A 12,720-nucleotide genomic window follows, 5' to 3' on the forward strand; every position below is an offset into this window, starting at 1 on the left:
TGAGAATGGCAGGCCCCCAGGGGCCCCAAGATCCCCCAGTCATAACACATGCACCCCCATATCACAAGGCCCAAAAGCCCTGCTCACAGCTTCCTTCTGCCAATGGGAAGAGGCATTCATTTCGGGAAGCCCTGATCCCAGAGGCCAGTGGCCTCACAGTCATAGGTCAAGAAAATCAGAGGAAAACAGCAGAGCACATTGGGACCCTGATTCACCAAAAACAAGCGCCTGGGAGCTCTCTATCACTGGGAGGCAGGCAGCCCCTGCAAACAGCACCCAATGTTCCTGGACCACTTTGCCTAGCACTTAAATGATCTAATTCCACGTAATCCTCATAACAAGCCTATGCTGTGGGTGATGGGCATGGGGTCACCTAGCTCCTAAGTGGCTAAGCTAGACTTGAACCCTACCCATCAGCATGTCCTGGAGGGGTCCCGGGACCCCTGAGGGGAAGAGCATCTTGATGCTCCCCTTCCTGCAGTCTGCCTTTATGGTGCAGGGAAGCTCAGGCATGGGCCAAAGGCCTAGATCAAAGCAGAGGTGAGGTGCTAATTACCCCCTAACAGCTGCAGATTGCTAGGTGGGCTCTGACCTAATAAACCAAGCTGTGCTCCTTTTCCCTTTATAGGTCACCTTCTCAGGCCCGGCCCCCAAGGGAAAGCCCTGCAAGGCTTCTGGGACCCTCCCTGTGATCTCAAGTGACAGGACACTTTTTTCGGGGGCCTTAGGAGGTGTGTAAGGTTGGGGTGGTCAAATGCCAACCCCGGCACCTTCTTGCAGGCGCCTTTCCACACTCACCCAGGCCTGGAGCCTGTCAGAAGGAATCATGCATCCCACCTGCAGAGAAAGCTGCATTTTCCTTTGGGGGCAATTTGGGGAGGGAGGGAACAGTCATGGCCTGTGGCCCCAGGGCACCAAGGAAACTGGCGTCACAGGAACATTATTACATTTTGCAGGGTTCAACATACTTTCATCTTTCCCAGCCCTGAGCCTCCTCAATAACCTCGTGAGAAGGTAAGCAGGGCAGGTTGTTTTATCCCCATTTTACACATGGGGAAACTGAGGCTGGAAGAGGCAGAGTTGACTTGCAGAGGTCACAGAATCAGTGAGAAACTTGGGACAAGAAGTGCCGACTCCTGGGCATCCTAATGCCCTTCCCCAGGAAAGCCTCTCTAACCAGACCCCATTTCCAAAGTCAGATTCCCACGAGGCATTGCAGGCAGTGGCAAGTAAGTACCTTAATCCAGGTAAGGGCGACTCAAGTGCCCCCAGCCCAGCCTTTGGTGAGAGGGACACCTTCAAACCTGACATAAACACCCTGTTGGTCCCCCGCTTCCCCTTACCTTGTTAAACTGGAAGAGGTCCCGCTTGAGCCTCTCTCTCGCAGGGTCATGTCCCGGCCTCAGGAACCGCCTCATCTTGCTCCTGTGCAGCCCCCTGGGGAAAGGGGAGGAGCTGCTGAGGACCAGGGCAAGGGAGGCACTGGCCTCTCTCCCCTAGCACCGAAGGTAGCCACCCTCTGGGCCAGGAGGGCCAGACCCCTGGAGTGTGGTTCTGGTTCCCGGTTTCAGGAGAGGAAACCAGACAGAGCTCTGTACCTGGAGGCCGGGGCTGCCTAATGCTCTGATGCTTGCTCCTGGACACCTGTGGCCTTATAAAGCCAACGGGAGAAGCCGGGGGAGGAAGCCATTTAGCCTGGCTTTATAGGAACCAGGAGGGCCAGAGGCCCTGAGGTTAATTAAGCTTAATTGTTAACCTGTTTTCTGAAAACCCATAAAACTCTGGTTAAACAGAAAGGGAAACTTCACAAGCCTCTCTCCAGAATGGGTTAGGAGGTGGGAATGCAAAGGCTCTCAGGTCAGAACCCAAATGGGGGAGGGGAGAGGCAGGGACATTTCTAATGGGGCCCAGCAGAACTCTCTCGGGAGTCTGCACACCTGGGCAGACTCCTCCTTCTAACTTCAGGGAAGCCTGCCAAGGGACTCTCAGCTTAGGAGCCGGAGCAGGCGAGGTGCAGAGCACACAGTCAGGGGTGCTGGCCCATCCCACTCCACACCTGGGACCCACAGTGGAGCTGGGTCCACCCCCAGGGCTGATGAGGTCTCTGCAGCCGCAGCCCTAGCCCCAGGCTTCCTGGCTGCCCCCTCCCCAGCCCCCATCTCTGGCTCTCCCAGTTCTAGCTCCCCTGGGGTGCTGGGGTGCGCTGAGAAAGGCTCCGTTTCCCACAGGTCCAAGTGGAAGCAAATTGGGAGAAGAAATGTACTCCCAACAAAGAAACCAGCTTAAGGCTCCAAAACCATCTGCCCACCATAGAATGCACTCCCAATCCAAGGGGAACTATTTCTGGATCATCCTTGGGGGAAGGAGGAAGGATCATGTTTGTTCCCGCTTCTGGCTTCCTCCCACTGACCACAGGACACCAGGATCTGTCCTTGGAAACACAGGGGCCAGGCCCACCCCGGAAATGGCTTCATTCATTCAGCACTAGACTCTGAAAGGAAGGAGGCGGAGCCAGTTCCTACCCCGAGGAGCCTACTCTGGAGCAGGGGCAGGTAAAGACAGGGTGGTGCAGTGTGCTAGGTGCTCTGACAGGGAGGCACAGGGGGCACTTGGCCCAGGCTGGGGAGAGGGAGGGGATGTCCTAAGAGAGAAGAATGTAGCTGAGCTGAGACCTGAAGGATGCCCTGAAGTTTCCAGCTTTTTGGGAGGTGATAAAAATTAACCATCAGGCTGAGACACTGCATATGAAAGGACCATGGGAGGCACATATGTGGCAGAGCTGGGGGAACTTTCTGGCAGAGACACACATCCTATGGCAATTCAAACCCACCCCAGCTGGGAAAAGGTAGAGACCAGACCTCAGAGCGCCTCACCTTCTGGGGACACTGGAAAGGCCACCACTAGAGGGAGGTGGGGGAAGGGGTGGGTATGAGAGGTTTGTGCCTTTTTGGGGGGAGCCAGAGCAGGAACCCCACTTCTCCAAGGATCAACAGGTAGTGGGGAGACTCCCAGGTGCCCACTTGACCCGAGGCCCTGCAGCAGGTTCAGGGAACAAACACAGGAAAGTCCCGGAGGCTCCAGGGACTGGGAGTGAAAACAGGCCTGCAGTGACCTCAGCCTCCTGGACAAACAGCTGAGCTGGTGGCCTCACATTCCAGCCGTGGGGGAGGGTGGCGCCAACTCATCAATCGGCCTGGGGCTCCTGGGGGTGCCTGTTCTTGCTCTCTCTCCCCCAACCCAGGTCAGTGGGTCAGAAGTCAGAGGAAGCTGGGAGTGATGCCCTGGAGGAGGACAGGGGCTTGCAGACTCCAGGGAGAGGCCAACCTGGCTCTGCTCTAGGGACTGGCGCAGGTCATGGGGTGGGGACAAGAGGGCACAGGGCTATCTGTGTGCAGGACCCACAGAGGCTCAAGGGTAACATCGCAGTCCCGGGGAAAAATGTGCACGTGGGAGGGAGGGAGATAGGATGTGGAGCAGGGTGGGAGGCAGCCCACTTGGGAGGGTGGGGCGGGCACTCCACCCACCCAACTGCTCCTCAGAGCACCTGCTACGTACCAGGCACTGAACCAAACCTTTGTGTGTTAGAACAAGGTGCATCTAAACCTCATCCTGAATGTTCATTCACCTTCCAGATCCTCCCTGGGAGATGAATGGAATATCCCTACTTGGCAGACAAAGAAACGAAGACCACAGAGGCTGGGCACCTCATCCAGGTCACTGAGGAAGAACCAGCAGAACACGGATTTGACCCCAGGTCTGGCAAATTCCCAAATCTAAGGGCTCTGGGAGGCAGCAAAGGATGGATATGACAAGACAGAGGATGCCTAATTACACCCCTGCAGTTAAAAGGCACAGACGCACGCAGACACACACTCCCACATGACTTCAACTGGGAGCCAACCAAGCAGTTTGGGGCCAGGGGCCTGGCCGCTGGCGAGGTCTGGCTGGGTAGGACTGAATGGCCTTGCATGGATCTGCCATTCATTCCATGGGGGCTGGGACCCCATTGCCCTGGGGTGATAGAGCCAGGACCAAGGCAGGGAAGCCACAGCATCTGCTCCTCGCTCCAACTTACCTTCAGTGTAGCCCCCGATACGGAAATAGCTGCCCAGGTCAAGGCATAGAAAGCACCATCCCATCTTGAAGGCGGACAGGGCTGGGACTGGCTGGACTCACCTCCAGGCAAACTCCCAGCCCCACTCACCCCAGACAAGCAGGTTCTCTTAGGAGAAGCTTCCGGAACCGGGGCCTGGAGCCTCCTGGTGCGGAACAGATCCTACCTGCTCAGCCCACTCCTGGGGGGTGGGGCAGGGAGACGTAAGGGACCAACAGCCAAGGCTTAAGCACTACAGCTCAGCTCCTCCAAGCCAAGTGTCCCCCAGGACAGCTCCTCGAGGCCCAGAGAGTTCGTATGCTGGGAGCAGCGGGAGCAGCGCCAAACGCCAGTGCCTGACACAGTGCTTGGCACGGAGCAAACACTGCCCTAGGACTGAGCATACACCTGTGACAGACAGACGAGATCCCCCAGTTCACCAAGCTTACATCCTTGCAGGGGAGAGTGTGATGACTCACAGGTATGCAATCAGTCAGCGGGATAGTTTCAGATAGAGATCAGAGCCAGCAAGAAAATAAGGGAAGACACGTGATCGAGTGACCAGGGTTAGGTGGTCGAGGGACTTGGTGAACCTTCCAGAGCCTGACCTGTGGATTTGAATTCCTTCTGCCTGGGACGCTTTTCTTGCAGATACTCACCTGCCTCCCACCCTTCCCTCTATTCAAACATGCCTCCCCTGACATTCCCTCTCCTCTACTTCCTGGCTTGGCTTTGCTCCCCAGGACTGGTCCTGATGGAACAGTTAACTAACAGTTTACTACCTGTGCAACCCTCCACAAGGGTCTTCTTCCTACTCAGGGACTCCCGCCCTGTTTCACCCCACACACACGTTGGATGAATGAAAGCAGGTGGTAATACCTCCACCCAGGCCTGAATGATGACAGGAAGTGGTCAACCATGGCAAGATTCAGGACAGGGTGGGTCAGGCAGCCGGAACAGGCTCACGTGTGCCAGGAGGGGCTGAGTACAGACAACAAGGAGAGATGAAGCGGGTCGGAAGAGGGCCTGGTGTGCCCCAGCAAAGAGCCGCAGTTTGACTCCATGGGAACCCACAGACTGCTCTGGGCAGGGACCTGATGGGGCCCGCCCTCCCCTCCCCTCCCCCACGTCCCCTCTGCTTGGCCTCGAGTTGGCCCCTCCATCTGCTCAGCCCCTCTTCAGGCTGCATTCACAATGGACTCTGTGCTTCTGTCTCCACAATTCTGTCTGAAACAACCTTCTTGCCCCTCAAGCAGCGTATCAAAAATCACCTTCCAAAAAGCCTCCCCGTCTGAACCCATCCTGACCACTCTCACCCCCTTCCCTCAGCGTTTGACCGCACCTTGGTTAAAATGGTGCCGAAAACCACCGGACACATGCACCCATCTGGCTCCTTGGATGTCCTCCTCCCCCATGTCGTGCTGGCCACTAGGGAAAATCAGAAGCAACCTAAGCGGCCAATGACAGGGGACAGGTGAAGGGTGCTCAGCCCCATGGTGGAAGGCATATAGTCATTTAAAGGGCAGGAGACCATGGCCAGGTACAGTCTCCAAGAGTCAGGTAGAATCCATTAAAAATATTTACATAAGTCAACAACACACTGGAAGGGTTATGGGATTACTGGTGATTTTTTTTCTTCTTTTGGTTTATCTGCCTCCCAGGCAGGTAGATAAGAGGATCACACAGAGAAGGGATGAAGGCCCAGGTGGTGGTCAGTTGTGAGGGTGGCCCTAAGCTCACAGTAGGCACTCAGTCCCGTTGGGGGAATCATTCCTACTCCCCCTGCTACGGACATTACACGGGTGCAGAGGCAGGGAGCAGACAGGTGGGTTGGACCAGCTGTGTGACCTCAGGCCTCAGGGTCCTGGGGCCGGAGGTAAAGGATGTTACTATTTCACAGGCTGTGACCAGTGGGGTGGCTGTGAGCTTCAACAGGAAGGGCTGGACGGGGGGTTAGCAAACACTTGAGTACTGTACACCATGAGGGATGTGGGAGAAGAGATGAGTCCAGGAGCCCCCCAAGCTGAGGAGCTCCTCCCAAGTCTGAAACCAAGAAGGATCTAAGGCAAAGTCACTGGGGCTGGAAGGAGCTCCGAGGATCCTGGCTAGACCCCTGGCAGGGGGTCTTCCTGAGAAGAAACACCTTCTCAATCCCCTGAACTTCTTTGTGTTTTTAGACCCACCCACAGAAGGGGGCCTGGGCTGCTCGCGACAAGACTCCTGGGTGCGGGTCCCTGAACTTCTAAAGATTGCCCAACCCGGGCCTCCGTTCCTGTCCACTGCACACTTTGTCCATGACCAGACCTACCTCTGAGCTGCCTGCTCTGCTCCGCCCCGCTCTCTGTTCCCTTGGGGGCCGGAGCTCAGGCTTTAGGGCCAAGACATGTGCTGACCAGTGGCTAATTCTTAACTTATTCTCCCCACAGGTCTGTGCTGCCTGCATGGAGCTAGCCTGAGAGTTCCCCGTGGGCAGCCGACCCCGCGATTTCCTTCCCTCTCACTGCTCCAGTCATCCAACGCTGCTGCCGGCTGGCACAACATACCGGGGCCTAGAATCAGTCTCCTCACACCCTGATGCCCACCCCGGAATAAAAGAGGAGGGCTACCTATCTGGCAACAGGCTAGCCACACCTCACCCTGTCTGCCCTTCCCATCCTCTGCCTGGACCCTGCAGCGGTGTCACATATTGACCCTCCCCCAACCCCTGCATCGCAGGCCCTCAGGACAGAGACCAGTAGCGGCAGAGGAAAAAAATAAATGCATGGCGGGGGACTTGTCTTGGTTCTCTGCTCTAAGTAGCAGGTCTGATTGTGTTGCAGGAAGGAAGAAGGGGGTCCCAGACCAGATTGCTAGTCCCACACTAACACTGTTTGGGATGCCTGGGCTAAACTGTCCTCATGAGATCAAGGCTTGACCAAGCTGAGCCAGCCTGTCTTGGAGGTGGGTGATGGGCCAGCCCCTTAGGGGGTCCTTTTAACAGCCTGGGCATTTCCATTGATCTGCAGGGAGAGGCTACATCCAGAAGCATGACTCTGGGTATCTCGGGCCCAAGGGAAAGAAGGCTCCTGGAGCCACACTAGCACCTGCCCGTGTTCACGATCTCTGGAAGCAAACACAGTGTGAAGTTGAGTCCCAAGCTCTCCTCTCCTCTCTTCTCTGCTTATGCTCCTGCCAGTCTACTGCTGCTGAAACTGCCCTCCCTTCCCCAACATCCTGTGTGAGGCCTGTGTGAGGCCCGTGTGTGGCTTTGGCCTCCATCTGCTGGGTGTGAGTGCACCCCAGCACCTCCCACAAAGGGGAGTGGTAAGGCAGGCCTCTAAGCTGCTGGGGCGGCTGCTGACCCCTCCGTGCCGACTCAGATGCCCACGGCTCCTTTGCAAAGTGCCTGAGTTGCCCTGGGAAACCCAATCTCCCAGAGGCGCCAGGCAGGCCCATGGCCAGCAGCTTAGCAACCAAACCTTAGCTGAAAAGGCACCTCCACGGAGGTGGGACTAGGAAAACACAGACAGAGAGGGGGGCGGGAATCACAGAATTGTTGTCTCTGCTGTTGTTAGGTAATACAAGGGAACTGTGGCTAGATGCTACTTGAAGCACTTAACATGCATCACCTCATGTAATTCTTACAATTACTTGTGAAATAGCCGATTCTGAGAGCCCTCAAGCCCGAGCAGTGAGTAAGAGTCCTAGTCCCAATAACCTGACCGCAGACCATCTGCTCAGTTCAAGCCTCTCTCCCAGGGCAAAGGGCCTTGCCCACAGGAGGCTGCATGGGACCACCTAGGGTCAGCAGCCAGAGCCCTCCCTGCCCTCCCTGTCTGGGTTCAGGTGTCACTGTCCATCCTACAGAGCCACAGGCCACTCCCACAACCCTGGGAGGGTCCTCCTGCCACACCCAGCTTCTTCCTACAAGGAGGGTTTCCCGCCCTAGGCCTGTGAGGATGGGGTGGAAAGTCAAAATGCACACATCCCCACCACATCTCCATTCTGGGGGCCTAGTCCCCTTCTCCAATCTAACACCAGCCTCTCTCTAGGGAAGTGACGGATTCCATGTGGCCAAGTACCTGGAAAAGCAAAGCCCTTCTGGGGAGAAGGTGGATGATTTGCATGGATGACCTGAATAGACGAATAAACAGCTCAGACCGAACTGGGATCAATTAGGCAAAGGTGCTGTTCTCCAGTCGGGAGCCATGGTCCCCAAAGAGCAGTGGGCTGTAGCCCCACATGGTCCCTCAGGGAACCGCCCCCCACCCCAATCTCAGGTCTCCAGCCAAGGCCAAGGCCAAGGCCATGCTGCATGTCATGCCTGACATCCTGCTGGGGATACCCTTATGGGCCCTGCCTCAGCCCAAGGCTCCAGGACACCCAGCTCCTTGGCAAGGAGATCCAATAATAATATTATTTACTAGAATCAAACAGTCCTGTGTCCAGATGTCCCTCTCATCAAACCCTGGGAACACCGAGTTAGGTGTCTCAAGAAAAGTCTCCGGTCTCTGCTGAATTCTTGAAAGGTAGAGTCAGGAACCTAGCAGCTTCCCTGTCCCCACGCCCAGAGAAGCAGCCTCTCCTAGCTCAAGAATTCACTGTGGTTCCTAGGAAGGGGAAGGAGTGGGGTGACTCTTCAAAGGGCCAGTTTCCTCAGAGAGGCAGGGCGGGGAGGAAGAGGAAGGCCACCCCAAGGGAGCTGGGCAAAGCTTCATGGGGACAGGGCACAGGGAAGGGAGAGTCTCCTGGGGAAACCTAGGGAGCCAGGGCTGGAGAAGGGCAGAGTATGCGTGGCACCCATGGCGGACACTCATCTCCTGTCCCATACCCCACTTCTCCCTGCAAACTACTCCTGGGCAGGAAAAAACAAAGTTGCCAAACAGACCTGGCATGCCTGACTCAGGAGGAGCCCTGATAATGATATCGCCTGTGTGAGATAAGAAGGCCTCTCTGGGCTGAGTACTCAGGATAAGTGAGTCCAGGCAGCCAGGGCTGCTCAAAGCAGCCAACCAGGCGCAGGGACCACAGGCCTCTCAGGCCTCCACCCTGGCCCCTGATTCAGGTGTCTCAAAAGCTGCCTCTGACACATTTGGGAGGATCCTTCAGGAAACACCATGTTACTCCTAGAGACTCTTCTCTTGCCAGGGATGCTCAGTGTCTCCAGTGGGGTACACAGTGGGTCACAGATTGATGGCAGAGGATCCAAACTTTCTGGCTTTGCATACCACTTTCTCTATGGGAGGGGGAGTCCTGGGGCTAGGAAGTCCTGGGAGAAGAGGATACCTGTTTCCTAAAGGAGGCACTATGGAGTTTGCAGAAAATCTCCTTAATGACAACAGAGAAGCACAGGAATGTGCTTCCCTCTACCCACCCACCCATCAGGATGCAGAATATATACAGCTAAGCCTTCCCTTGAGCAGAAAGTAGAGCAGATTAGATTGTACACACACACACACACACACACACACACTCCTCCCAGTAAAGGTCCCACAGCGGGGTCTGGCCATTAAGCCTCACTCCTGGCTCTTCCAAGGAGCAGCAGAATTACCAAGGGCTATTGGAACCTGAGGTGAGGTTAGGAGAGGCCACGGACCTCTACCTCTGCCCTCCCAGGAGCAACATCCTCATTTTAAAAGTTCTGATCTCTAGAGGTTTTCAAAAATCATCATTTCTGGACAGAGAAGTCAAATTCCCTCACAACCATCAGGGAGGTCCAAGAGGCCCAGGCGTCTGCCCAAAGGTGGACAAGTGACCACGCTTTTTCTGCTTGGTGGGGATGCTAAGCAGCCCACCTTTACCTGGTGCATGCTGTGTGCCAGGTCACATGTCTTTATGACATTTTGCATCCTCTCGTCAACTTTTGTCAAAACAAGGCTTGCCAAGGCTTGGCATAGTTAAGTGCCAGAGCCAAGATCATGTAGCAAGAAATCAGCAAGGCACAATTCAAAACTACACTTGAATCTGGAAATACACTAAAAAACTTAATGAACATTATCTGAGGAAAGAATGCAAGGGAAGAGAGAGAAGTTTTTTCCCTCTTATTTTACACTTTCTAAAACACTTCATTTTCCCCATTGGGGTCCTATTACCTTTTTTTAAATACCAACAAGGGTCATCTGAGATTAAGGGTCTTTTTCTTTTTCCTTTTAATGTTTGGACATTAAAACATTACTAAGCGCTAAACTAGTAAAGTTATATTAATTGCTGCTAACGGGGATACTCCATTGCCTCCAGAAAGAGTAGGAATGCACAATGATCCCAGACCTGGGAAACACTGTCCAGTGGCCCCATGGCCACAGAGACGGGCTGAGTCTAACTTCAGAGAACAGGAATCAGCACTGGTCAGAGCCCCCAGAGCTGGGTTTGAGTCCCGACTGACATAAGTGAGCTCTGTGGGCCAATGGTTTAGGAAAACCAAATCTGAATTCCCTGTGTATAAAATGAAGAAGTTGGACCATCTCTTCCAGGATCATCCTCATGCTTCAGTTCACAAAGTTCCAGACCTGTCTTCCTCAAAAGCCACTTCTGACCTTGGCTCCCCCTGTGTTGGTCCAGGGCTCTTCTGTACTGCTGCTGTTCCTCCACCTGGGGTTTCCTGTCTCCCAGACACACTCATTCCCTCCCTCCTCCCCTCCCTGCCCAGAATCCTCTCTACAGCCTGATAGGACCTTGAGTTGTAAACTCTGCAGAGGATCCCTAGAGCCCAAGTTAAGACGCCGTGCATCTGGCACATGGATCCCCATGGGAAGGGGGCTGAGTCTACGCCCCGCCCACCTCACCCAAAGCTCACCTGTCTCAGGTGAGAACCTCATGGGGCCACGCCACGGCTCTCCCAGTTACAGTCAGTTCTCCCCACAGCCAAAGCTTTGTGTGTCTGCGAACCGTCCAGCCCGAGCAAACCAAGAGCAAACTTTGCACACTTTCTCTGGCAAGACAGAATTTTTTCACTCCTCGCCAAATCCCAACATACCACAGCGCAACCTCACCCTCCTCGGTAGTGAAAAAGACAATGGGTCTCCATAACGTTCCCTAAAGGTGTCCAAAGCCGCCTGAGGCGGAGAAAGGCCCCGAGACCCAAGTCCCTCCCGCGGGCTTTCTGCGTCCGGGGATTAGGAGGCACAAAGAGCCGGCAGGGAGAGGGCCCAGATGGCAGAAGCAGGGGCTAAGCCGCCGACGTAAGGCGCTCCGGCCCCGGCTAGCGGAGAGAGGGCCACAGAGACGTGCGGCGCCGGCCTCTCAGGCCAGGCGCCTTGCACGTGGAGCTCGAGGCCCGGGGACCCCATCTCCGCCTGCAGTGACCCCCACACCCAGACGGGCGGAGCACCTGTTTCCCTGTTCCTCAAAGCCAACGCTATCGTGCAAACTCGAAACCTGAATTCTGTAATCGCGGGCAGATCAGGCACAGAAAAGTTCCCAGCGGCACTTTCTACAGGTGTCCTTCTCCCAGACGAGCGGAATGACGGGATCCGGGGCGAGGCGAGCGGACCTGGGCGCAGCCCTCCTCGCCCGGTAGGGCCTGGGGAAGCCAGGGGTCCCGGCCCTCCCCCTCCTCCCCGCCCCGAGTGGCGGGCACCCCGAGGGTGCGGGCCTGGCTATGAGGGTCCGGGCCCGCGCCTCACCTGGAACCCCAGGCTGGCCCCCACCCGAGGCCTCCACGTCCCTCGGAGTCCGCCGCCGGCTCCGCTCACTCTGCGGCGGGCCCACAGGCTGCTAGGCGGCCGTCTCCTTCCTGCTCACCTCAGGCGCGGCGAGCAGGGGGCGGAGCCTATATTTACATAAAGGGCGAGAGCCTGGCCCCCAGGGCCCCGCCCCCCACGAACCTCGTCCCGCCCCTGGTCGTCCTGCGCCGTCGAGGTGGGGGCGCAGCCGGGAGCCTCGCGGGGAGGGAGCCACGCTCGGGCCAATCCGTGGCTCCAGGGAGCGAGGGGGCGGGACTCTGCCCTGCTTGAATATGCACGAGGTGCTGCCTGCCCGCCCCCAGCCTCACCTGCGCGCACCTGGCCGCACAGCGGCCCGCCGCGCCCAGTGTCCCGCCGCCTCCCGGAGGAGGAAATAGTTCCCGGAACTCGTGGCAGCCCTCGGCCACCTCCCAGGCCCGACTGCATAGGGGAGCGGTTCCTCCCACAACTCTGTCCCGCGCTCCGCAGAGGGAGGGGCAGAGCCAGGCTGGCTCTTCCTGAAAGCGCCCAACCCGATCAGAGAGGGTAACCAGCGGACACAGGGCCAAGTTTCGGGCCCAAGAGCCAGGTGGCTTGGGAAGAAGGGCGTCGCCGAGAGGCACCTCCTCTCGGGGCGGGCCCCAAGCCTAGACCTTCCTCCGAGTCCCTGCCGCCGGAGGCCCCGAGGGACAGCAACAGCGACCGGAGTTTTTAGCACAACTAGGGAGGGGATTGGAACGACGACGCGGGAGCAGACGGGACGCGGACGCTCGGCCCGAGGCCCTGGGGGCAATGGCGCGCCCCACTGCACAGCTCGAAACAACTAGGGTTCAAGCCACACCGACATGGCGCTTCTCCGCCGCCCTTTTACCCGGACCCGGCTGCATACACGGAAAGACCAAAGGAGTGCCAACTTCCTTCCCCGGACTACCCTTTTGAAAGCCAAGCTAACTAGAGGTCTGTTACTTCCCTGAGAAAGGCGCCGGG

General features: G+C 56.8%; 1 protein-coding gene and 1 long non-coding RNA gene across 8 annotated transcripts in view; one reads left to right on the plus strand and one right to left on the minus strand.

Annotated features, from left to right (window-relative positions):
* Positions 1-11,813, minus strand: part of LLGL2 (LLGL scribble cell polarity complex component 2) — a 31,516-nt gene extending 19,703 nt beyond the window's left edge. For 5 of the 7 annotated variants that reach the window (XR_010384557.1, XM_064495527.1, XM_064495526.1 and 2 more), the window contains exons 1-2: positions 11,695-11,813; positions 1,344-1,437 (exon numbers count right to left, since the gene is read on the minus strand). Coding sequence is in view for 6 of the 7 variants with exons in the window: in XM_064495527.1 (XP_064351597.1) it covers positions 1,344-1,418 (75 nt within the window). In the remaining variant the exon portion in view is untranslated. Of the gene's footprint in view, positions 1-1,343; positions 1,438-1,598; positions 1,639-11,694 lie in introns of those variants that run through there. The other 2 variants (XM_064495525.1, XM_064495524.1) reach the window with 2 other exon arrangements.
* Positions 1,810-6,982, plus strand: LOC116157821 (uncharacterized). The gene is made up of 4 exons (XR_004142061.2): positions 1,810-1,857; positions 2,416-2,552; positions 3,633-3,754; positions 6,520-6,982. It is a non-coding gene; the product is annotated as an uncharacterized LOC116157821 (long non-coding RNA).
* Positions 11,814-12,720: the final 907 nt, after the last annotated feature.

The sequence above is a fragment of the Camelus dromedarius genome, chromosome 16 (assembly GCF_036321535.1).
Source record: "Camelus dromedarius isolate mCamDro1 chromosome 16, mCamDro1.pat, whole genome shotgun sequence".
NCBI lineage: Eukaryota > Metazoa > Chordata > Mammalia > Artiodactyla > Camelidae > Camelus > Camelus dromedarius.